At 43.4% G+C, this 23,598-nt stretch overlaps 1 protein-coding gene and 1 long non-coding RNA gene across 11 annotated transcripts in view; one reads left to right on the plus strand and one right to left on the minus strand.

The window, feature by feature from the left end:
• LOC141551936 (uncharacterized) overlaps positions 1–5,507 on the minus strand; it is a 484,713-nt gene extending 479,206 nt beyond the window's left edge. For all 8 annotated transcript variants that reach the window (XR_012485020.1, XR_012485017.1, XR_012485014.1 and 5 more), the window contains exon 1: positions 5,287–5,507. This is a non-coding gene — a long non-coding RNA (uncharacterized LOC141551936). The remainder of the gene's footprint in view (positions 1–5,286) is intronic.
• Positions 2,598–23,598, plus strand: part of ADAMTS9 (ADAM metallopeptidase with thrombospondin type 1 motif 9) — a 183,595-nt gene continuing 162,594 nt past the window's right edge. For 2 of the 3 annotated variants that reach the window (XM_074284175.1, XM_074284176.1), the window contains exons 1-3: positions 2,598–2,771; positions 3,291–3,706; positions 12,345–12,507. In XM_074284175.1, coding sequence (XP_074140276.1) covers positions 2,657–2,771; positions 3,291–3,706; positions 12,345–12,507 — 694 coding nt within the window. In that variant the 5' untranslated portion in view covers positions 2,598–2,656. Of the gene's footprint in view, positions 2,772–3,290; positions 3,707–12,344; positions 12,508–16,198; positions 16,333–23,598 lie in introns of those variants that run through there. The other variant, XM_074284177.1, reaches the window with a different exon arrangement.

Here is a 23,598-nt window from a genome sequence, read left to right on the forward strand (position 1 = left end):
GTTTATATCTGCTCCATTACATATATATGTGTGTGTGTTGTGTGTGTGTATATATATGTGTGTGTATATGTGCGTGTATATATATATGTGTGTGTGGTATGTGTGTATATGTGCGTGTATATATGTGTGTGTGCATGTACATATTTGCGCATGTATATACGTACATGTGTGTATACATGTGTATTATATAATGTGTGTATATACATGTGTATGTGCATATGTGTATACATGTATGTGTATGCATATGTGTATATGCATGTGTTTATATACACGTGTATATAGGCATGCATGTATATGTGTGTATTGTGTATATGTGTGTATGTATATACATGTGCATATGTATGCATGTATATGTGTGCATATGTGTGCGTATATGTGTGTGCGTATATATGTATGTGTATACATGTGTGTATATATGTGTGTATATGTGTGCGTATATGTGTGTGCGTATATATATGTATGTGTATACATATGTGTATATATGTGTGTATGTGTGTATATGTGTGTGTGTGTGTATAAATATATAAAATAGAATTTTTTTTATATCTTCCATTATGGGTGGGGAGGAACAGAGAGAGAGAGAAAGGTAACATGGCGTATTAACTGGAGACCTGGTCTGGAAACTTGAAGACCTGAATTCCAGTCCTGCCTCTGATGCTGTGTAACACTGGCTGAGTAACTTAACCTTTCTGTACTCTGCACACTGGCAGATAAAGGAAAATCACAGACTCAATCCATCTCTCTCTTATTGGAAACAGCTTCTCCATTAAGAAACTTCCGGAATAGTTAGATAAGAGGGACTGGTAGCGTAAAGTGTGTCCTGCACGAACTGTGAGGTTTGGCATTATCAGGGCTTTCCCCGATTTCCCCTCTCCCCAAAACTCCGGCAGAACCGGAGCGCGTCTGAAGCCCTGCCCACTTTGAATACCTTCGCTCAGCCAAAGGGCAGTTTGCAAAATGGCCAGTAGCTTTTCGGTCCAAGCCGGGTAGTTGAATAAATGTAAATGTGCCAGTCTTTCCGCTCTCGGACTAAGGCATAAATAGTCCATTCTATGTCAAGTTTCCCTGGCTAAAAAATCCCCACAAAACTTCCTCACTCCACGCCTTATTAGTAGCTGTGTCAGAAACTCGCTACACTGTAGCAGTTGACTTAGCTCTTTTTTTTTCTTGCTCTCCCCCTTCTTTCTCCCCCCCTCCTTTTCTCTTTTCTGTAAACTTTACAAATTAAAAACTGAAAGTGTAATTTACAGCTAGGATCCCTTTTAAGCATCTGCCTTTGGTAACAATCACAGCGGAGGACGGGATTGAGAAATGGGGGGGGGGGCGGTGCAGCTACTCCAGGTCTAGCCTTCCCCAACCCCCTCATCTCTAAGCGCCCGGGGTGCGTCTCCCCCCTGCTGCAATGTAATTAACCGCAGAAAAGGCGTCAAAACAGCCCCCTCTTCTAAAGCCTCCGTCTGCCCCTGGAAATCGTCTGCTCTTCTCCAATACGGAGTTAAAACTTGGTCCAAGCAGCCAACTTTTCCCCTGCTCCCCGAGCCGATGTCGGGAAGGAACTGAAAGGAAAATGTCCCTTCCCACGATGGCTTGCTTCCACTGCAAAAAGGACTTTTGGAGAGCGGTGGCTGGGTGGGAGAGGACCCCGCTTCCATCCCTTTTCGTTTTTCTGTTGCAAGCCGAGGGAAGAAAGTTTGGGAGCAGCTGGTCCCAGCCGCGACTAGCCAATCGCTTCTCCCCCTCCTGGGAGTCTCGCTCTCTTAAAAAGGAGAGTCGAAGGGGAAAGCAAGCCCCTGATCCCTCCTCTTGCCAGCTGAGTACGGGCGCCTCCTCCACCTAAGGGAGCCTCCTCGGGGGTTAGCTGGGAGTACCAGCGCGGCGGCTCGCCTCGCCTCGCCTCGGCTCAGCTGCTCGGGGTCCTGACCAGCCGCCGAGGGCCAAGGTCTCAAAAGGAGGCGGGCCCCTCGGCGCTCGCATTCCCCTCCCCTCAGCTCCGCTGCCCTCCTCCAAGAGGCGTGCACCGGGGCTATTTGAGCGGCCGTGTTCCCGCGGGCCAAGCCGGCCACCCCCAACGCCCCCCGCTCCGTGCGGCAGCGGCAGCAGCAGCAGCAGCAGCAGCAGCAGCAGCAGCGGCGGCGGCGGCAGCAGCAACAGCAGCAGCGGCGGCGGCGGCGGCGGCGGCAGCAGCGCGGCTCGCTGGGCTCCAAGCGCCCCGGCGGCGGCGTGCGCCCCGAGAGTCCCGGCGAGCGCCGTGCGCCCCCGCCCCCGGACTCCTTCAGCCGGCCGCTGCGGCTGCTCCATTATGCCGGTGCTGCCGGGGAGGCGCGCCCGCTTCTCGCCGCTCGTGCCGCTGCTCCAGTTCTCCGCGCAGGCGGGGCCGTTCGTAGCACCCCCGACGGGACCCTCGGCCCCGGCGCGGAGCGCTTCCTAAGCGGAGGAGCCCTCCGGAAACCCCGAAGTCTCCCGCCCAGCAGCCCGCTCGCTCTCCCGGCTCGCTCGCTCGCTCTCTCCGGGTCCCTTCTCCTGGCCCCTTCGCGGAGCAGCGGGTCGCGCACTCGCAGGCGGAGCCTAGCCGAGCCGAGCCCGAGGATCGCCGCCGCCGCCGCCAAGAAGAGGAGAGCGGGGGTGGGGGCCGCGGGGGAGGGGTGGGGGGAGCACCATGCAGTTTGTATCCTGGGCAGTGGGATTATTACTCCTGTTACTCGTGTGGGATCTATTGGAGATGACCCTGCAGGCTGCAGCGCTCTCGAAAACGAAACTGCACCCGCGACAAGGTAATGAGTACCCATCACCCATGTGTCCGAGCTTGGCCCCGGCCTCCCGGACCCCCATCGCCGGGTCTTCCCGGCGCCCCGGGGCTCGGACTCCCGTAGGGCAGCGGGACCCGGCTTCTCTTTCCTCGAAAGAAGCCTCCCCCTCCCCGCCCGCTGGATCTCTAACTCGCCTTTTGTATTTTGCAGCCAATGGCCAGTGAATGACACTTTCGAGCCGGCTTTCTAATTCCCCCTCGCCGCCCGCCCTCCCCCTCCCCTCCGGCCAGGCCGGGCTTTAACCTGATCTCCCGCCCCACAGCTACCTAGCTGCTCCGCGCTCCTCCAGCGGACGGCGGAGAGCGGCCGGGCCGATTTTGACAGGCAGAGAGAACTCCACAGAGATAAGAGCGGGGCGCGTGGGGGGATGCTGCCCCCCTCCCCGCCCCATCTCTCTTCTCTCTCTCTCCTTTGCTCCCGCCCTCCCTTTAATCAACTCTGGAGGAAAACGTGAATTGTGCATTTGTCTGCGTTGCTTTGCAGTGAAACTATTGGAGAGTCTGAGCGAATATGAGATCGTGTCTCCCACCCGAGTGAATGCCCTCGGAGAAGCTTTTCCCACGAACATGCACTTCAAAAGAAAACGACGGAGCATTAATTCTGACAGTGACCCCTGGCCCGCCGAAGCCTCCTCCTCCGCCGCCTTCCCCTCCTCCTCCTCTTCCTCCTCCCAGGCGCACTACAGACTCTCCGCCTTTGGGCAGCAGTTTCTATTTAATCTCACAGCCCATGCCGGATTTATCGCCCCACTTTTCACCGTCACCCTCCTCGGAGAACCCGGGGTTAACCAAACAAAGTTTTACGCCGAAGAGGACGCTGAACTCAAGCACTGTTTCTATAGAGGACATGTCAATACCAAGTCCGAGCACACAGCTGTAATAAGCCTCTGTTCAGGAATGGTAAGTGCTCCCTTGCTTTCCTCGAGGCCTCCCTCCCGGGTTACTGATGTCTTACTCGCCCTCAGAGCTTTGGAACCCCTCGGGACTGGGTGCCGGTAGTGGGGAGTGATGCTTTTAAAACTTCCTGGATGGGCATCCGTCCCTTGTCACATCACTCGGCGCTCTGTCCCAACTGGACAAAATATCTATCTGTATGAGCCTATGATGTGCAAGTCAACCAGCACTTGCTAAGGGCCTACTATGTGCCAGGCACTATGCTAAGTGCTGGGGATACAAAAGATAGTCCCTGCTTTGGGAGGGGGGTTCCCCATTTAATAAGGGAAATCACGTACAACTACGTACGAACAAGAAAAAAAGCAGGACAAATTGGAGATATTCTTAGGATTCTGGTGAATAGAGAGAGAGATGAGGAATAATAATATATATGACGAGGAAAAAAAAACTGCCCTCAAGGAGTATACGGGCTAGTGATCTGCTTGTGTTGTTTAAAAACAGAATTTATGGAGATGCAGCTGCATGGCCTGGTCCCCAGCACTGTAATTCTGCTTGGGAGCGCCCAGTAAAAGGAAATCCATGTGGAGTTGTTTGGGTGGTTATTACTGAGGGAGAAATTGAGGGAAGGGGCGGGCCCGCGGCTTGCCTAGAGGTCGGGCTGCGTCTCCGGGCTGTGAAGGAGGCAGAGGGTTCGCTTCCCTGCCGCTGGGACCCGGCCGGAGGGGATAGGAGGGGAAGGGGAAAGGGAGAGAGAGGCAGGGGATTTGTGCCGTCTTTCCTCTCAGGAAGGAACCTAGTTCTTTTGGGATTAGTTGGACTGGCGACGTGACCGACCGTCACTCTAGCAACCCGGGAGAGGATTGATGGGTTCAGAGCGGGGAGGGACCCAAGGAGTAAGAGAGGGGGCGGGGCGGGAAGAGGCTTGCCGGGGGCCGAGGGGAGGAGCCCCGTCCCGGACGCGTTTAATTAAGGTGGAGGCTGTGGGACGGCCCCCACAGTCTGCCAGGGGGGACACCCCGCACCCTGTAGCCGGGGCTCGGAGAAAAGTGGCCAAGTAGACCAGTGGGGGAGGGCTGGGGGCGTGGCTTCACGAGTTCCTTCAGGGGACTGGACACCCGCTAGAGAAGGCTTGGGATGGGGGTGGGGGACAGAGGGAGGTAGAGCCAGGAGGGGGAGCTGGCGTCTCAAGTTTCATTTGGGGAGGAGGAAGGGACTGCCGGCTCCCCGGGCTAGCGGCAGCTGCGCATTTGCTGGGGTACTTTGTCCCCCCGCCCCCGACCTGCAGCCTTTGGTGTATCACCTCGTGGTGGGGGGCGGGGGGGAGATGCCGTCCACTCAGAACGGGCAGAAGAGCTTTCGGTCGGACGGGGAGGGATAATCTGGGCATCCCAGGACAGTTTGTATTTTTGCAACGCACTTAGTGACGCAGAAAGTTTTGGGGGTAGCGTTTTCCACTAGTACGCGAGCACGGGTTAGAGAGGGTCTCAGACTCTCCCCCCAGGGACAGTTCTGCTAACGTAGAGTAACTTTCCTGCCCCCTCCCCTTTTCCTCTCCCCTTTTCTCCCCGAGGGGTTTCCTTACTTACCCCTGCCCCGCAGGTACTCAATCCCTCCTTCCCGGGGTGGAGAGTTACCCAGACGTCCAACTGTGGGCAGGCTCGGGGGGCTTCCGAGTTTGGGGCAGGCCCGGTGCATCGTAGTGCCATCTTGCTGAGGGCAGGGGCAAAGCCCCCGGACCCCGAGCTCCCCTTCCCTAAGCTGAGCAGCGAGCGCCTGCAGCCGCAGCCGGACGCGGAGAGTTGTTGTGATTGTGTTTGGGTGGGCGGAGACGGGAGTCGGCGCTGAGGGGGGTGCGGCGAATCATCCCGCCCCCAGCCAGAGGGCAAAAGATCAGCCGCCGTGGTGGTGCCCTGAGAGAGGATGCTGTGGTGAGAAGGTGGGAAGTGGAGGCGAGGCCTTTCCAGACCCCCCTGAAAGCCTCGCCGGGGGCTCTACCTGGATCCCAAGAGGACAGGGGAGGGAACTGAGGTTTAAAAGCTCAAATGGTAAACCCTCCCCTCTGGGATGAAGCCCAAGGGTGCCTTTAAGAAATTTAAGAATGGGACAGATCTAACTAAGTCTCTCCACTAGTATCTGGTAGGGTTTTCCTGGACTGGAGGAGTGAGGGGCTGGGGATAGAGGGAGAAGAGATCATTGCTTCCGTCTTTGGTTGGTTGTTTTCTCTCTCATTCAATTAAATACGTCAAATAGCCAGTACCTAATTAATATAGGTGATATAGTTGTTGGGGTGAGTGATAGGATTCAAAGGAGAAATGAGAAAAAAGAAGAAAAAAAAAAACCTTTCCCCAAGAAACTTATATTCTATTTTGTTTAACTTGTAAGTTCAAAACCTATCGGATTTTCCTGTCCTACTAAGTGTTTAATAAATGCTTATTGACTGACTGGGAGTAAATGCTGTAGGTCTAAATTGTGACCTGTTACACATGATACCTTGTTCCATATAAGAAGGCAGGGCCAGTTACTGTCATTCTTTGCATTTCCAGCTCTCTGAACAGTGCTTACCCCACTGTCCATCTTAATATGTGCTTATTGATCCCAATCTGAACACAGAAGTTGCTTATCAAGATGTGTTGCAGGGGCAGATAGTGAAGATAAACAGGGATGGCCCAATCGATGACCCCAAACCACCTCGGAAACAAAGATCTATGTTTAATAAACTCTCAGAAAGTTAAATCTAGGCACTGTCCTGCTGCCAGTCCATCTTAGTTTCCAACCCTCAGATAACCAGTGGACTACAGAGCCAGCAATTTAGTGTCTTGTCTTCTTGACCTGCAGATAAAAAGAAAAGGGCTAGAGCAATAGTGGCACCCTACCTTTGAGCATCCCTTTGGCCTTTGTACACAGATGAAGCAATAATCCCTTGTGAACAGCCTAGCAATCATAGGATCACAGATTTAAAGCTAGGAGGTATCTTGGAGGTCATCCTGTCCTCTTATTTTCAGATGTGGAAAATGAATCCCAAGGTAGTTAAATGAACCCCCCAAAATCATAAGGCTAGGAGGTGGTGCTGTCCCTCTAACTCCAAATGCAAATCTTTTCACCCTAATTCTTTAGGGTGTGACATAGTCCTCTTCTTTCTTCATCTGTAAAATAAAGTGGAAAAGTAAGATATTTCCCTCATTCTATAACAACTTCTCCCTCCTCCAAGTGGTAAAGGAGAAAGACTGATACCCTGGCTACATCAAGGCTCTGACCCTGATAAAGCCAAGACACTGAGCTCTCTTTGACTCATTTTCTATAGCTGGAAAATGGGAGAGTTAAGACATGATCTCTCAGGCCCCTTCCTGATCCAACTATGTCATTTTGTGCCCCCTGAAATGATATAGTGTAACTAGAGTGGGAAAAAGAAAACATAGCTGTACCTCCAGGAAACATGACCCAGCTGAAAGACTTAGATGTGGAGACCTCTAATCTTGTTTTTGATACTTACTAGCTGCCTATGAACATTAGGAAATAAATCATTTGAATTTCCATTTTCTTATCTGCAAGGTAGGCATGATAATATCTGCAGTACCTTTGGGTTTTTGTAAAGTGCAGTTGTGATGTATTATGTCGTGGTTTGTACCTTTTAAAAGACCAGAAGTCCACCCCACTGGGAAAAGACAGTGGCAGGGTTGAAGCCTGGGGCCTTGAAGTCTGGGTGCTTTGAAAAGAGTCCTCACTCTGGAATCCAAAGATTCAGAGGCAGATCCTTCCTTTGATTCTCAAGTGCCCGTGGGACATTAGACATGTTACTTAGTCTACTTTGGTCTCAGTTTCCCCATTGGTTAAATGAAGGGGTTGCACTAGATGGTCTTTAAGGACCCTTCTTGCTGGGTTTCTATAATTATTAGTAAAAGAGAAGGGGCAAATGAAATAGGTCACAAGCCCTGATCTTGATATTTTATATTCTCCAAATTTGAAGACTGGAACCTTGTGTGATTGATATTTTTATCTCCCCCAGTATTTGTGTTGTGAGTAGTAGGTACTAACCATTATTAGCTGTTTAATGTAGTTGCCCACAAGCCCTGTTAGCCTAGTCTTTTCCTCATGAATTGAAACGAGCCTTGATGGTGTGATGGAGATGGACTATTAACTGTGTGTAGGTCATCATGTAAGGATCTGAGTGGCTCTTGTCACAGATTCATATCCCTGGGAGAGACATGGAAATTAAATTTTCTCTGGTGCTAGACACTTGCTAATTTCTTCTCTGTCTCTCTCCTCCCCCTCCCCCTTACCCCGGAAAAAGTAAGAGTAGAATCATATTAAAATAGAACATAATCTACCTTGTAAATCAGTATACATTTCTCCTGCCCCAAATTCTATTTTCTCTCTTTTTTTTCTTTTTGCTGAGGCAATTGGGGTTAAGTGACTTGCCCAGGGTCACACAGCTAGAAAGTGTTACGTGCCTGAGGTCATATTTGAACTCACCTCCTTCTGACTTCAGGGCAGGTGCTCCCACCAAACCACCTAGCTGCTCCTCCCAATTCTAATTTCAAAAATATAAATGCATGCAACAATCCTTTTTTACAAAAACATCAAATTAAGAACTTCAAATGTACAACTTAGTTTTACAAGGGGGAGTTAGTGAACAGAGACTGTCAGGAAGTCTTGAGTTAAATCTTGCCTCGTATTTACTAAATGTTTGGACTATTTATAGTATGGGCAAGTCATTAAACCTACGAATCCCAGTTTTCCCATCCCTGAAATAGAGATAGGAATAGCAATCTTGGCAAAGCTATTGTAAGGACCTAGCTTGATTACAGGTAAAGAACTTTACAAACCATATAAATGCTGCTTATTAACTAGAGTTAGAAAAGAACTTAGAAGGGTCAGTCCCTCATTTTAGAGATAAAGGGACCAAGCCTTAAAGAAACTGTGACTATTACAGGTTCAGTGTCAGAGGTAGGAGAAGAGAATTGTATTTCTAACTAGTGTGTGATATTAAAAGTACCTTCCACCTTTAAGGCTAAATGAAATTTCTCACTCAGAATCCCAAAATGTTAGGTGATCTTCCTCCTTTCTCTTCTTTCCCTTCTCTTTCTCCCCCTGCCCTTTTTCCTTTCCTTTCTTTCTTAAAACAGCACATAATTTCATAGCAAGCTCAACCTTTACCTCTCCTTCCCTTTCCAGTCTAGAAATGGACTTGAAAGCAAAACTAGAAAAGAGAGATCCTTACTGATGGTTAGTATCTTAACATTTCAGCAGTTAGTTGATTTGGAAAAGAAAACTGTTTCCTACCTTTGATATATTATAGAAACAATGTTGCAATGTAGCAGCAAGGTGTGCTTGTAAATGTTTAACAACCAGAACTCCCCTACCCTCTAAAATGTGTCAATAAGTTAACATTTTGTCCATCACTTTCTTAAATCTAGACAATGAGAAAAATAAAGTCAAAACCCTAATTTGTAACATTTGCAATTTCTGAGGCTTAAATGCTCACAATGAAAACTTAAACAAACAATCTGTATTATTTGAGCTATTTCTGGATGGACTAGTGTTGGCATCCCAGCTCTGATACTTGCTTATTGTGTGAGCTTCAGTTTCTTCATGTGCAAATTGGAGATTAATAGTAACAGTAGTTAACTGCCTCATAGGATTGTCAGAAGGTTCAGTTGTAAAACACATAGAGCATTCTACAAACCTTAAAACACAGTTTATGTGTCAATTTTTTTTTTAGTTATTTGATCTGATTTTTTTTTTCTGTTTTAAGTTCTCATTTATAATTTAGCAATCTTATGTTGAGAAGGGAAATTCTTTCTTGGATTTTGATTTGGAAAGAATTGAGGCAAACTAGGATTTGACTCTATTAAGATTAAAAAGTTAATCCCCACAAGAGTCAGAATTTGTAGGTTTTTTGAACTCAAATCCAATAGCATTCATTTCACCAAATTGTGAATGAATGAAAACATTACATGCTTATTTTATAGCAGATACTGTATACTAAGCACTGCCCCTGAGAAGCTTACATTCTAATAGGGTGGGGATTCTTTTTTTTTTTTTTTTTTTCATAGCTTTTTATTTACAAGATATATGCATGGGAAATTTTTCAGCATTGACCCTTGCAAAACCTTCTGTTGCAACTTTTCCCCTCCTTCCCTCCATCCCCTCCTCCAGATGGCAGGTTGACCAATATATGTTAAATATGTTAAAGTGTAAATTAAATACAATCCAATTAAATACATGTCCAAACAGTTATTTTGCTGTACAAAAAGAATCAGACTTTGAAATAGTGTACAATTAGCCTGTGAAGGAAATCCAAAATGTAGGCGGACAAAAATAGGGAATTCTATGGAGTGCTTCATATTCATCTCCCAGAGTTCTTTCGCTGGGTGTAGCTGGTTCTGTTCATTACTGCTCTATTGGAATTGATTTGGTTCATCTCATTGTTGAAGAGAGCTGTATCCATCAGAATTGATCTTCATATAGTATTGTTGTTGGAGTATATAATGATTTCCTGGTCTTGCTCATTTCATTCAGCAGCAATTCATGTAAGTCTCTTCAGGCCTTTCTATATTCATCCTGCTGGAGGGTGGGGATTTCTTAGCTGTTTTTTTTTTTTTTTTTTTTTGTGTGTGTGTATATTCACAGATCCCTTTGGTAATCTGGTAGAGCCTATAGACACCACGAATAATTGGTTTAAATTCCCAATGGAAAGAAATGCTTTCAATTAGAGTTATTGAAAAAAATATACATTTTTTTCTATTAAAGTCCATAGACTAGGGGTTCATGGAGCCTAGTTAAGAACTCTGGCAGTAGGGGATGACAGAACATATTAGGATAGCTCAGGTCAGATATTTTGTTCCAAAAAATCCATTCATAATTATTATTCCTTAGGGGAGTGTTGGAACTCTGTCTTCCCAGTCAGGATCACTAAACATCTTTATTCTTGATCTTTCACAGTCAAGGTCAGGGGATTAGGCCTACCTACCTCACACACACCTTCCTCCCTTAAACACCAGGAGAGACTGAGTCTGCTTCTGCGTCTCAATTCCTCTTCCTCCTCCTCCTCCTCCCACACATGTCACTTCCCCCTCTTTGTCCCACCAATCAAGTCAGCACAGAACAGCTGGGGAGGGTCAACCTTCAAAGAAGTTAATAGGGAACTGTCCAATTGGCAATTAGTCTCACGTGCTTCATTATCCAAGTGCATTGCTCAGTTCTAGCCCTTTACATGGGAGAGAGAAGGGAAGCTATCTCATACCTACTATGCACCAGGCACTATGCTAAGTATTTTTTCCAAATATTATTTCATTTAAACCTCAAAACAACTCAGCAAAGTAAGTGCTACACATTTGACTCATTTGTTTTTAGTGGTTTTTCAGTCATATTTGACTTTTTTGGGCTTCCAACTTTTCTGGATGCCAGTTCTGGTGCTCTATTTATTGTACCACCAGCTGCCGGCATTCTTATACTGCATTGCCCTCCTATACCACAGTTGGGTCTGCCATTCCTTAACAGTTGGGCACACGGCTTGCTACCAAGTCTCTCGGCATTATTTAACATGCTGCCAGGCAGTTCTTTTGCTACAGATGCTTTTTATTGCCATTAGCAATCGCCATAGAATATAACTCTAGCATGAAAACCAGCTTAAAGGCTATGAATGGTTTTGTAACTTTTCATGAAAAATTTCCAAAAGAGGTTTCCAGAGAATTCAGCACCAAACCTACCTTTCTGTATGTCACTTCTGACTCTCTGGTCTCAGGCTGCCTAGGACACAAGATATCTTATATCTATTGCTTTGGAGTTCTAAAATATTTGATGGCCAATAGTTATTGATCTGAGTGTCAAAAAAGGTGTGTGTGGGTGTGTGTGGGTGTGTATGTGTGTGACAGAATTGGAATGGAATTGAATTCCATTTCTTGTCATAGATAACCTTGAGGTTATCTACTTATTTCTACCCCCTTATTTTATAGATGCAAAACAAAATAAAACAGCCCCAGAGAGGGCAAGTGACTGCTAGAGCCACACAAATAGTGACTGGCAAAAACAAAAACTGGGATTTGAATTTGGATCTCACTGAAGTGCTGGGATCAGAGTTCAGAGGAATTGGGTAATAGGATAGGAGGAATCAAGAATCACAGACTTCTAAAATTGGAAGGGACCATTCAGTCCCACTCATCCTTGAAGGTGCTCCCCATACTTGGTAGATGATCAGCCATTCTTTGCTGGAAGCAGGTTTCTTTTTTATTATTATTTTTTTTTTTTTAGATTTTTTTTCCACAGTATATATGCATGAGTAATTTTTAAAAATAACATTATCCCTTGTATTCATTTTTCCAAATTATTCCCCCCCTCCCTCTACTCCCTCCCCCCGATGGCAGGCAATCCCATACATTTTACATGTGTTACAATATAACCTGGATACAATATATGTGTGTAAATACCATTTTCTTGTTGCACATTAAGTATTAGATGGAAGCATGTTTCTAATGTAAGCAAACTTTTATTTCCTTGCTTTGAGCTCCTGTCAATTTCTGTCAACAAGCACAGGAAGGCGCTTGCCTTTGGAGATGGCCCTTATTTTGCAGATACTGTGTTTGGTTCTTTGTGGGCTGTGGATTGAGGTGAAATCGAGCGCTTCTCTCTCTCTGTTTATTCTCAGCTGGGCACATTCCGGTCTCATGATGGAGACTATTTTATAGAGCCACTGCTGCTCTTAGATGGCCAGGAATATGAAGAAGAGCACAACAAGCCCCATGTTGTTTATCGACGGAGTGCTCCCAGCCAAGACTCTACTGCCAGAAGACGGACCTGTGAGACAAAAGGTAACTTGATTGAATTCATGGCAGTAAATTGTGACTCAACTGATGTGACTAATCCCCAGAGGAACCTTAGGAGATAGTTACCTGGCCCTTGAAGCCAGTCTTCCTATGAAGTCCACATTCCTTCAATTTCTCCTGACAAAACTTGATTTTACTTTACAAGAGGCAGCATAGAGAGAGTGCTAGCTAGGCTTACGGGTCTGAACCCTGGCTCTTAATAGCTTGGTGATCTTGGGCTGGTCACTTAACTCTAAGGACCTCAAGCTTTCTCTCATAAACCATAGATGGATTGCAGCTTTGCCTCAGTGGCCTGCACACTGGCAAGTTCTCTGGCCCTGAAGTAATCACAGATCTTACACTATTTAAAAATGTATTTCTAGTTATGATGCTATGTCAGCCAAGAAAATGTCCCTTGTCTGTCAGCCTCTGAGATTCTCTCCAGTCACTTCAAATTGTGGACACATTGTCTTCCTTACATGGGTGTGTGTTTAATGTTCTGTTTTCTGAGGAAGCATGGTTGCAAGCGAACCTATGGATTGCTTATTTATTTGTCTGTGAATCCTATTTTTATTTCTCCACTTCCTGGTTTGTTTTTTGTTTATATATTTTTTTAATTAATCCTGGACAGTTTGGGGCAGCTAGATGACACAGTGGTTAGAGCATCAGGCCTGGAGTCAGGAATTTCTGAGTTCAAATCCAATTTCAGATACTTCCCAGCTGTGTGACCTTGGGTCACTTAAACCTGTTTACCTCAATTTTCTCATCTCTAAAACAATTTGGAGAAGGAAAAAGCAAACGACTCTAGTGTCTCTGACAAGAAAATCCCAAATAAGATCCCAAAGATTTGGACAAAACTGAAAACAACAAAACAAAAAAGATAGTTTCTTCCTAACATTGGTTTCTGTGGTACAAAACCTTCCCTCCTTTCATGAGTTCAGCTCCTTATGGCTTTTGTCCTAGTGCTCTGTTCTTTAACCCGTAATTCTAGGCTGGGCCTTTATTTCTCACCTGTTGTCCTATATTATTACTTCTAACCATTGTGGACACTTATCTTTACATTTATAAATATTTAAGTCAGTGGTTCTTAACTTGTTGGTCAACAATTAACAAACATTCTTTAAGTACCTACTATATGCTAGGTACCATGCTAAAAAAAGATCAAAAACAGTTGTTCGTCTTGAGGAGCTCATGGTCTTCTTGAGGGGAGGACCCATCAGTAGATTTCTTTGGATCCATAAATTTGGATGAGAAAAAACAATATATCTTTATGTTTAGTGAGCTCTAACTAAAACTGAACATTTCCTTCAATTATTTAAAACTATTATTTTGTGAATCTGTGAATAGATTTCCTCACACTGCCAAAGGGATTCATGACACAATGAAAGTTTAAGAACTCCTGATTTAAGTGATGTTTGTATTTAACAATAAATACTATTCAAATCTTCTTTAATTTGTTGAAGATCCCTTGGCTTCCTACTTCCTTAAAATTATTGTAGAGATAGAAAGAGAATTATAGGTAGAAGGGATCTTAAAGGTTATCCAGTTTAACCCTCTCCTATGACTCATGGAAAAATGAAGTTTCAGAGAAGCATTGAGGTCATAGATCAAGAGCTGAAATGGGTCTCACACATGAAGAAACTGAGGCTCAGGGACGTTTTATAATTTGACCTTTCAAACCTGCACAAGCAATCAATCAATCAACAAGCATTTCTTGAGTGCCTAACAAATGCCGGTTCTGTACTATGCACTGGAAATACAAATACAGCAAATGAACTCTCCTCCCCCCGGAGGAATTTCTATCCTAACAAGGGCTTAGATTCTAATGATAATAAGTAGAAGAGCTGGGATTTGATCCCAAGTCAAGAGTGGTATGGAAAAATAGAAGAAACATTGCATTTGGGGTCAGAAGATCTGTGACCTTGCTGCTCCTCAGTTCCCTAATCTGTAAAAATGAGGAGGTTGGAATAAATCGGGGTTCTCAACTTGGGTTCCAAGAAGTTATAGGGTGATAAAGAAAAATATTGTTTGCTGTATTTCAACATAATCGATTTTCATTGTAATCCTATGTAATTTTTTTATTGAATTTAAAAACATTCTTCTGGGAAGGGGCTCATAGACTTCCTTTATCTGTAGCTAGAGGGGTCGGGGACACAAGTAAGGGTAAGAGTTCCTGCAGGAAATGACCAAGAGACCTTTGCTGATTCTCCATCTGATTGTTATTCATCAGGTGCCCTTCCAAGTATCTTTACCACGTCCAATTTTCCTTATCTTTTGAAACTACTTTTTGATTCATTTTGGAGTGCCCCTCAGACATGACAACTCACATCCAGTATCCTAAAAGCCATCTAGAATCCTAAAATCTCTAAAAATGATCTCTTCTTCCATCAAGTCACATTTCATAAACCACTGCCTGCCTTCTAGTTATCTTGCCAATCCAGTAAATCTTGTTATCTTCTGGGGTTTTCCCATCTTCCCCAATTTCTTGTGCTTTATTTGTGCCTCTCTGACTAAACTAGAAGTGCCTGGAGGGGGGAAAAAATTACATGTTTGCTTAGGTTTTCCTGTGCTTGGTGGCAAGGACCCAAAAGTATCTGTCCTGTTTCTTTTGTACTCCAAAAAGTATTTTGTCTGATACCACCAGCTTCTGGTGTTTTAGAACCAATTCATTATTTTAAATCCTCTTGTGAAGAGGCTTTGGCTGAGTAGGCCTTTACTTCTTGAGCTCCTCAATCTTCAACAGCTTCTGCATCATTTGTTCAAACATGCAGCAGGATGGAAGTATCTGGGGATGCTTTAAACCAGGGATCCTCAGTTTACCAATAAAAGCCATGTATTCAAAGTATGTTGAGTTGATGTGAACCCTTACTCTCTCATGTTGAGCTGGTATGCTGATAGGATAGGAGACTGATAGGATTCTAAAACGTGGTCTGATTTCTTTTCATGTGGTTGTGTTGCTGTTGGCAGGTCTGGGGAATGATTGATGGTGATTTAAAAATTTTTATCATTTGTTGCTCTAAAATCTATAACTTGGATCATGTCACTCAGGGAGAATCCATAAGCATTTCTAGGGTGGAAGCTGGCCATTGGCTCTTAAGTCATTCTAAGAATGATATTTAGGAACCCAAAGGAGAACCCATTTCCCCTTAAAACAAGAGTTTGGGAATTCAGGGTCAGCAAAATAGGCGCCACTATGAATAAAAAGATGCCATAAGTTAAAGCCCTCAATAAACTCTTTGACCTGTTGCTATTTTCTCGCTAGAGGGACTGATTCCTTATTGATTTCTTACACTTGAATTCAGTAAGCATTTATTGTAGACCTGCTATGTGCCAGACACTCTCTTAGTGCCTGGACACAAAGTGCCTGCTCATGATTTCCCCTTTCCCTCCCATTGGGCTAAGGAGGCAATGTGGTATAATAAAAAGAGGGCTGGCTCTTGAGCATTGGGTTCAAACTGTGCATGAGTTTGAAGACAAACTCCTTTGATCATTCAGTGCCATCTTCCCAACCGCAGAACCCATTCTTAGGTTCTATTTGGAGGTTTGTCTTTCAAAGATGAATGAGACAGCCCTGACCTTTCCTAGCTTGGGAAATGGATCGGGAGCCCAGCCCAGTTTGGTTCCCTGCCCCAGCCAGTTTGAATGGTTCTTCCAAAGGTTGCTGCTGGACTATGCCATTCTGGTTTCTCTCTTCCAGCTGCTTCTGCTCCCCTTCTTTGAATTCAGATGCAGGAGGCTCAGAACAGTTGGAAAGAACCATGGAATATGGCACAATCCATCAGCAGCCGTCGAAGGGACGGACGAGCAGGTCATGGAAGCCACTGAAACAAGGTAGCCATTACCCACAGAGCAAAAATAGTAAGGGGAGGGGTGGGCAGATTCCCAGGGAAACTCGTCAGGGAGGGAATGTATTAAGTTCTTCTGGAGACTATTAAGCTTTGGGGGATCCCCCTCGGCAGGGTTAATCTAGCACAAACTTATCCTGTGCTCATTTTATTTCCAGTTCTTTGTGTCTTTCTCCTTTCATTGAAATTGTAAAGTGTTAAGAGATAGAAAGCAGGATAGGGAGAATCAAGCCCAACCCCATCACATTGCAGAAAAGGAACTAGGCCTAGAGAGGGAAAGTGATTCCCCAAAAGGGCCCACAGCCAACAAGTTGCAGAGCCAGAGCTGGACCAGTGCTCTTTCGTTCCAGGATTCCCTCTACCAGACCATGCAGCCTAACTTTGTTATGATCTTTCTCTCTTGCTCCTCCTAGCCCTACTTCCCTTTATGTGACATGTGTATTTCTCCACAGCTGTAGTCACTTATGTAACTGTGTTTACACCACTAGTCCCTTGAGTTCATGTATATTTATTTGTGTTTGTCCTCTGCCTTTGATTACAAGTTCCTCAAGGGCAGGGAGTATCCTTGTCCCTCTTCTTGCTCCTCTGGCTATGGGGCATCCATTGGAGTGGTTGGCTAAATACCACACCCAGCAGGGAAGCCAAATGGTCAACGTGGATGAGCCATTTGGAAGAGTTTGCTCTTGTTTTTGTAAGATGCCTCCTGCTAACTACAGGAGTGGATCAAGACATTGCTTCTCCAGATGATCCTCCAGTCAAGCAAGAAACCAAGTAGAATGTAAGGGCTCTATGTATTTTTTTAAAAAACTTTATTTATGTGCCAAACACTAAATACAGAGAATGTAACAATTTCATCTTTCTCTCAAGGAACTTCTAGACTTTTAGTATCATAGAGAGAGATTCTTTAGTTAATCCTGAGTTTGGGAGGATTTTGATCTTTTAAATCAGTGAAAAAGACATGTGGTTTGATAACAAGTTCTACTGGTAGAGTAGGAAAAGGGGAAGATTTATTGTCAAAAGTCATAGATTCTGTTTGCCTAAGCTCTCTTGGGCAAGTCACATTCCTTGTCTCAACTTTAGTTTCCTTAGCTATGAAATAAGGAGGGTGGAAAACATGAGCTCTAAGGTCTCTTCCAACTCCAAATTTGCAATTCTGTGACATACAAAATTAATATCAATTTGATGTAAGCTAAATATGCTTTTGCATTTATGAATTGTTCTTGCTTATTCTTTGTTCTTACTTTTCCACTTCCAAATATATTTCTCTCCACAGAGGTAACCCTTATACCAAAGATCACAAAAGAGAAAGAGATTTTTTAAAAAGTCATTCCATTTTTTGATTAAAACATCAATAAAACCTGATAGTTTACACAATGTTCAAAACTCATAGTTCTCCATCCCTACAAAGAAGAGAAAGATGTACTTTTCTCTTTATTAGGAATTGAGGACCAAGTAAGTACTATATATGCTAGATCCTTGGGACATAAAGGAATTATGTCTTCATGGAGCTTACATTTTATCAGACTTTCTGTTCTCCTTTCTTCTCCTTCTCCTTCTTTCTTCTCCTTTCTCCTATCTTTTTCTCCTTTTTATTTCTTCTTCCTTTTATTGTTTTTCTTTCTTTTCCTTCTCATAAACAGTTGAAGGAAAATCACTAAATGATTTCTGTGCTTCATTGTTATTTTTACTTTTTGAGTCAATTAGTATTTATTAAGTACCTACTCCTTATATGCCAGGCAAGAAAAAGCAAAAACCCTTTCCTCTCCTCACCTCCAAACATGTTGGTTATTCAAGATCTCCTATGTTGATCTTGGGATCAGAAAATCATAGACTTCAAGCTTCAAAGGACCTCAGAGACCATATAGGCCAGCACTCATTTTACAGATGAGGAAACTGAGACTCAGAAACATGAAATTGATCAAAGTAACAGAAACAATAAGTTTCAGAAGCAGAATTTGAACCTGGGTCCTTTTACTTTAGAGCCAGTGAGTGTTCTTTCACTTTACCACAGCCTCCTTTAATTGAGAAGACATGGTCAAGAGCGGTAAGACTTGGGTGGGTTTGGGAGAATTATGGTCTGACTCACTGAAGGAAGTATCTACCTAGGTGAGATCACAGATTTCTTAAATTTCATCTTTATTCTGTCTACTGAATTCTGTACCTCACCTTCCCTTTTTTCCTTCAGCACTATCTTGTCAAGAAAAATGAAACTCCTATTTAAAAAAGCTGGTCAGTTCCACAGACTTTTTTTTCAGTTGGACTTGGGGAGTGTCACTTCAGATGTAAGCTCCTTGAGGATATGCCCTGGTTTTGCTTATAATTTTTATCCTCAGGACTAACAGTGTTCCTGGCACATAGAAAGTGATTAACAAATGCCATTTGATGGGTGGATAGATGGATGAATGGATGCATGGATGGATGGATGGATGGATAGATGGATGGATGGATGGATGGATGGATGTTTGGATAGAAGGTCAAATAAAAGATTGGAATCTGCTACAAAAAGGGCAGCCAGGTCATAGATAGAAGATTGACCTTAGAATAAGGAAGATTCATCAGTTCAAACCTGGCCTCCGACATACTAGCTCATACTAGCTATATGATCCAGGACAGTCATTTCACACTGTTAATCTCAGTTTCCTCATCTGTCAAACCAACTGGAGCAGGAAATGGCCCCACTTGAATATTTTTACCAAGAAAACCCCAAATGGGGGCCCAAGGAATTGGACATGACTGAAACAACTTAATAACAACAAGGAGGAAATAAGAGAATATCCTCCTAAGCTTCACTTAAAAAAAAAAAATATTACTTACCATAAGGCAAGGAAGAATAGCCCCAGCAACTTGGATCTGTTCCACTAAATATAATAGAAACATTCTCCCAGAGGAATAGCTTATCATTTGGAGAGCTAATTTGGGGAAAATCCTTGGAGGAAAGGAGAAATTGTGCTTGAAGGATTTCTCCTAACCCAGCTAAAAGTGGTCACTTCCCTCACAGAAACAAATATTTAAAGAATAGTCCTCTTCTGGGACAGGATCTGACTCTTTTTTTGGGGGGGGGTAGGGTTGAAGAGGATGAGCTATAGAACTCCCACCCTTCTGAACTATAGGCAGTGGCCAAGGTCTGCTAAGTGCTTGAATCACTGAGGAACCTTCCTGATTGAAGTTTATCTCTCTGAATAATCAGGCTCCTGACTTCAAGATGAATACAGGTCATAGAGACCTGGTTACAAAGAAAGCATAATGAGAAACCCAAGAAACCCTGTTTGCAGATTATTTCAAAACATAAGCATATAGGGCAGCAAGGTGGTGTAGTGGATAGAGCATCAGCCCTGAAGTCAGGAGGACCTGAGTTCAAATCTGGCCTCAGGCACTTAAGACTTCCTAGCTGTGTGACAAGTTACTTAATCCCAATTGCCCCTCCCCCCAAAAAAAAAACCTCATAAGAATATAGATATAGCATTGGAAGGGACTTGCAAGATTTTCAAGTCTAGTTCCCCACCTGCCCATTTTACAGATGAGGAAACTGCGCCAGACAATGACTTTTATGAGGTCACATGGGAAGGAAAAGGAACGCACACACATATAGACCTACTATATGTCAGGTACTATGCTAAGCACTTTTTAAAAAGATTAAGTGGCAAAATCCAGATCTCCAAATCTAGTGTCCTTCCCAAAAACCTCCTGATCCCCTTGTTATCTCTGGGACATGTTTTTTTTTAAGATTGCCAGGATTTTCCTGTTCTCTGCTCCCAGATACTCATGCTTTATAACAAAGAATTGAAAAGAAAAAGAACTGAAAAAAATTCACCAAAACTGATCAATATGTTGAAAAACCTGACATATGCAATGTATATTTAAATGACCTTACCCATTGTCACATAGGTAGTAAGCACAAGTCATGGGCTTAGAACCAAGGAGTTCCTGATTCCCAGATCTACCTTGCGTGCTCTCTCTAATAGAGATTCATTCCCTCAAGGGGCATTTACTAAGAGCTTGCAGAATACAGAGCATCATGGGAATGAATGTCAAGATACACAAAATGAGTAAAGAGACTTTCCTTGTCCTCAAGAAACTTAACATTCAATAAGTACATGCGTTGAGGAATGAGGAAGGAAGGAACCTTGGGGACTCTCATTTTACATATGAGAAAGCAGGCTCAGGAAGAGAAAATTGTTTCCTCAGTTTATCTCTTTAAAAAAAATCTATCCCATCTCTGGTTCTAAAAAAAATCCTGCACTCTCTTCAGTTCACCAGGGTGTTGTATTAATTCCATGGTAGATTATTGTCTTTACACATGGGACAATATGGCAAAGTAGAGAATCATCATTCCCTTAGTTCATTAAAGCAGACCCTTGGATTGAGCTGGATCCAAAAGGACCAAGCGACTAGGAAGGCAAGTTTTGAGAAGTGATCTGGCAGGGCAAGAGGACGGGATAGCCAGAGTGCTGGTCAAGGGTACCAGGGTCTGAGCTACTTCATGATTTTTTTGCCTCAGTTTGAATTTGTGAAACTTATTTCCTAATTCTTGACTAGTGGATTCCGAATTTTCTGAATCTTGAAATTCTATGAACTGAGTTCAAATCCCAGCTCTGCTACCTATATGAGTCTTACTTAACTTTGGTCCAATTCAATCTCTCTAGGCCTTTATTCCTTTTAAGTAATGAGAGTTTCGATGTGCTAGTTTCTAAAGTGTTTTCCAACCTAAATCTCTGATCATATACTAGGAATAAAGTATTAAAAAACATAGCTTAGTTGCAAGACATTGTGGCAGACACAAGGAATGCGCGGAAGAGCTTAGACACTAATTTTATATTATGCTACTAGTGGTTAGTTACTTTTATTTTCTTTTCCCTCAAACCATGTTCTTAAATTGTATTTCCTTTTTTATTCTTTTTATTTCAGTCTTCTTGACCACTTTCCAACTGGATTGTTAGTTAATCATTCTCTCCTTTCTATAGGGCAATTGTTTGCTTCCTAATTTCAGCCTTGGAAAGTAGATGACCTCTCCTCTTCCTCTAATTCTCTTTGATTATCACAGTCAGGTGGCTGTTCTAATGGCCAACTAGTTAATTCTGACAACTTAATGAACAGAACCTCACTTCCAAACCCAGGCCAGATCTCCCTGAACAGAATCAGTGGAAAAATGGAAAACCAGAAGTAGGGTAATTCCAATGAAGACAAATGGGGCCTTGTTGTGAGTTGTTCCCCCTCAATCCCTCTTTGTCTGAACTAACTTGATGCTGGCTTCTTTTCTCTATTTTGTTAGTGTTGGGGGAAAATCCACCTCTCCCTATCCAATTTTCTTCCCCAGGAATTTAAAAAAACAACAACCACCTAGAACTTATCAAAAGCCAGATTCTGAGGTCTAGAAGAACTAGCTTCTAATTAAAAATGGAAAGGAAAGCAGATGCTTAATTCCTAAGACCAGGATCTTTTTTAGCAATGTCCCCTCCCTCCTTTTTTCCTACTTCTCTTCCCTCCCCCCATCCCCAGCCAGTTTTATCAGCTTCCCCACCCTGAGGTAGGCAATCAATTCCTTTTTTCTTCCTTCTTATATCTGACTGACTCAGCTGCTTTATGTCATGACCCTAAGGCTTAGGCCTTTGGTTCTCACGTCAAAACCTACCTGCCTGCTGTCCTAGCTCCAAGCGTTCCCTGCCCTCTGACAAAGATGAAGGGATGAATAAGATGTCTGATCCCTACTAATCATGCCCTCTCAGATAACCGTAATATCAGCTCAAGAATCACACTTCAAAATTGATGTTTTACCTTACTCTGGTCCCTGTGGAATGAGAACAAAAGTGGCGGCTATTTTAGTCATCTTGGCCTATGATAAAAAAGATATTTGGATTAAGTGATCTAAGGCCTTTCTGATAATTCCCTAGTAGGCTGTTTCTTGAGGAGGGATATCCTCTTAAATGAGAAATCATGGGGAATAGTTTTTTTTTTTTATTAGTGAGAAGGAATAATCACATGGATTTCTGAACTCATGGTCTCTTTAATTGTGCAGGAGAAGTTTGACATTTGAAATCCTATATCCATCAGAGTTCTGCAACTCTGAATGACCATGTGAAAGTTGCAAAGCATTTAGGGGAAGCTGTCTTCCAGAATGGAGCCTGGAACAGAATTCTCTTTGCTTTCTGGCTCAGGCTTTTAGATAAGGAAGGTGTAAAACAAATAAGAAAATAAGTCAATTAAAATTCAATTTAAAGTATTTATTAAGTACCTATTGTTTACAAGGTGAGTCAACAATCATTTATTAAGCATTTATGGTATTCAAGTATTATGTTGAATAAACATTGAGCCTACCAAGAAAGATATAAATGATATAAATATAAAGATATAAAAATATATAGATTATTGTCTTTACACATGGGACAATATGACAAAGTAGAGAATCATCATTCCCTTAGTTCATTAAAGCAGACCCTTGGATAGAGCTGGATCCAAAAGGACCAAGCAACTAGGAAGGCAAGTTTTGAGGAGAAGTGATCTGGCAGGGCAAGAGGACAGGATAATCAGAGTGCTGGTCAAGGGTACCAGGGTCTGAGCTACTTCATGATTTTTTTGCCTCAGTTTGAATTTGTGAAACTTATTTCCTAATTCTTGACTAGTGGATTCCGAATTTTCTGAATCTTGAAATTCTATGAACTGAGTTCAAATCCCAGCTCTGCTACCTATATGAGTCTTACTTAACTTTGGTCCAATTCAATCTTTCTAGACCTTTATTCCTTTTAAGTAATGAGAGTTTAGATGAGCATCCATTCTAATGGTGGAGATAACATGCAAATAATCAGCCATATATATATAGAAGATATATAAGGCAATCAGATACCAGAGGGGAAGGCACTAGCTTCTTGGGGGGCTGGGAAAGACCTCTTGATGAAGATTGGACTTGAGCTGAGTCTTGAAGGAAGCCAGGAATCCCCAAGGCAGAAATGAGCAAGCAGAAAGGGCATTCTAAGGATGGGCACCAGAAACCAAAATAGAGTGTTATTCTCTAGGAACTGCTAGGAGACCAGTGAAGCTGCATCATAGAATGTGGTAAAAAGAACTTGCTTTTAAAGAGCCTTCAATAGAGAGCAGAAGAGTTTATAGTATTCCTGAAGACAATATCAGGGACATAGGAGATCATTGAGGAGGAGCGTGACCTAATCAGACTAATGCTTTTAAATAAATCATCTTGGCAGATGACTTGGAGGTGGACAAAGTAGGGAAACACTCGAGACAGGGAAACAAATTAGAATGC

Source organism: Sminthopsis crassicaudata, chromosome 1 (assembly GCF_048593235.1).
Source record: "Sminthopsis crassicaudata isolate SCR6 chromosome 1, ASM4859323v1, whole genome shotgun sequence".
Lineage (NCBI taxonomy): Eukaryota > Metazoa > Chordata > Mammalia > Dasyuromorphia > Dasyuridae > Sminthopsis > Sminthopsis crassicaudata.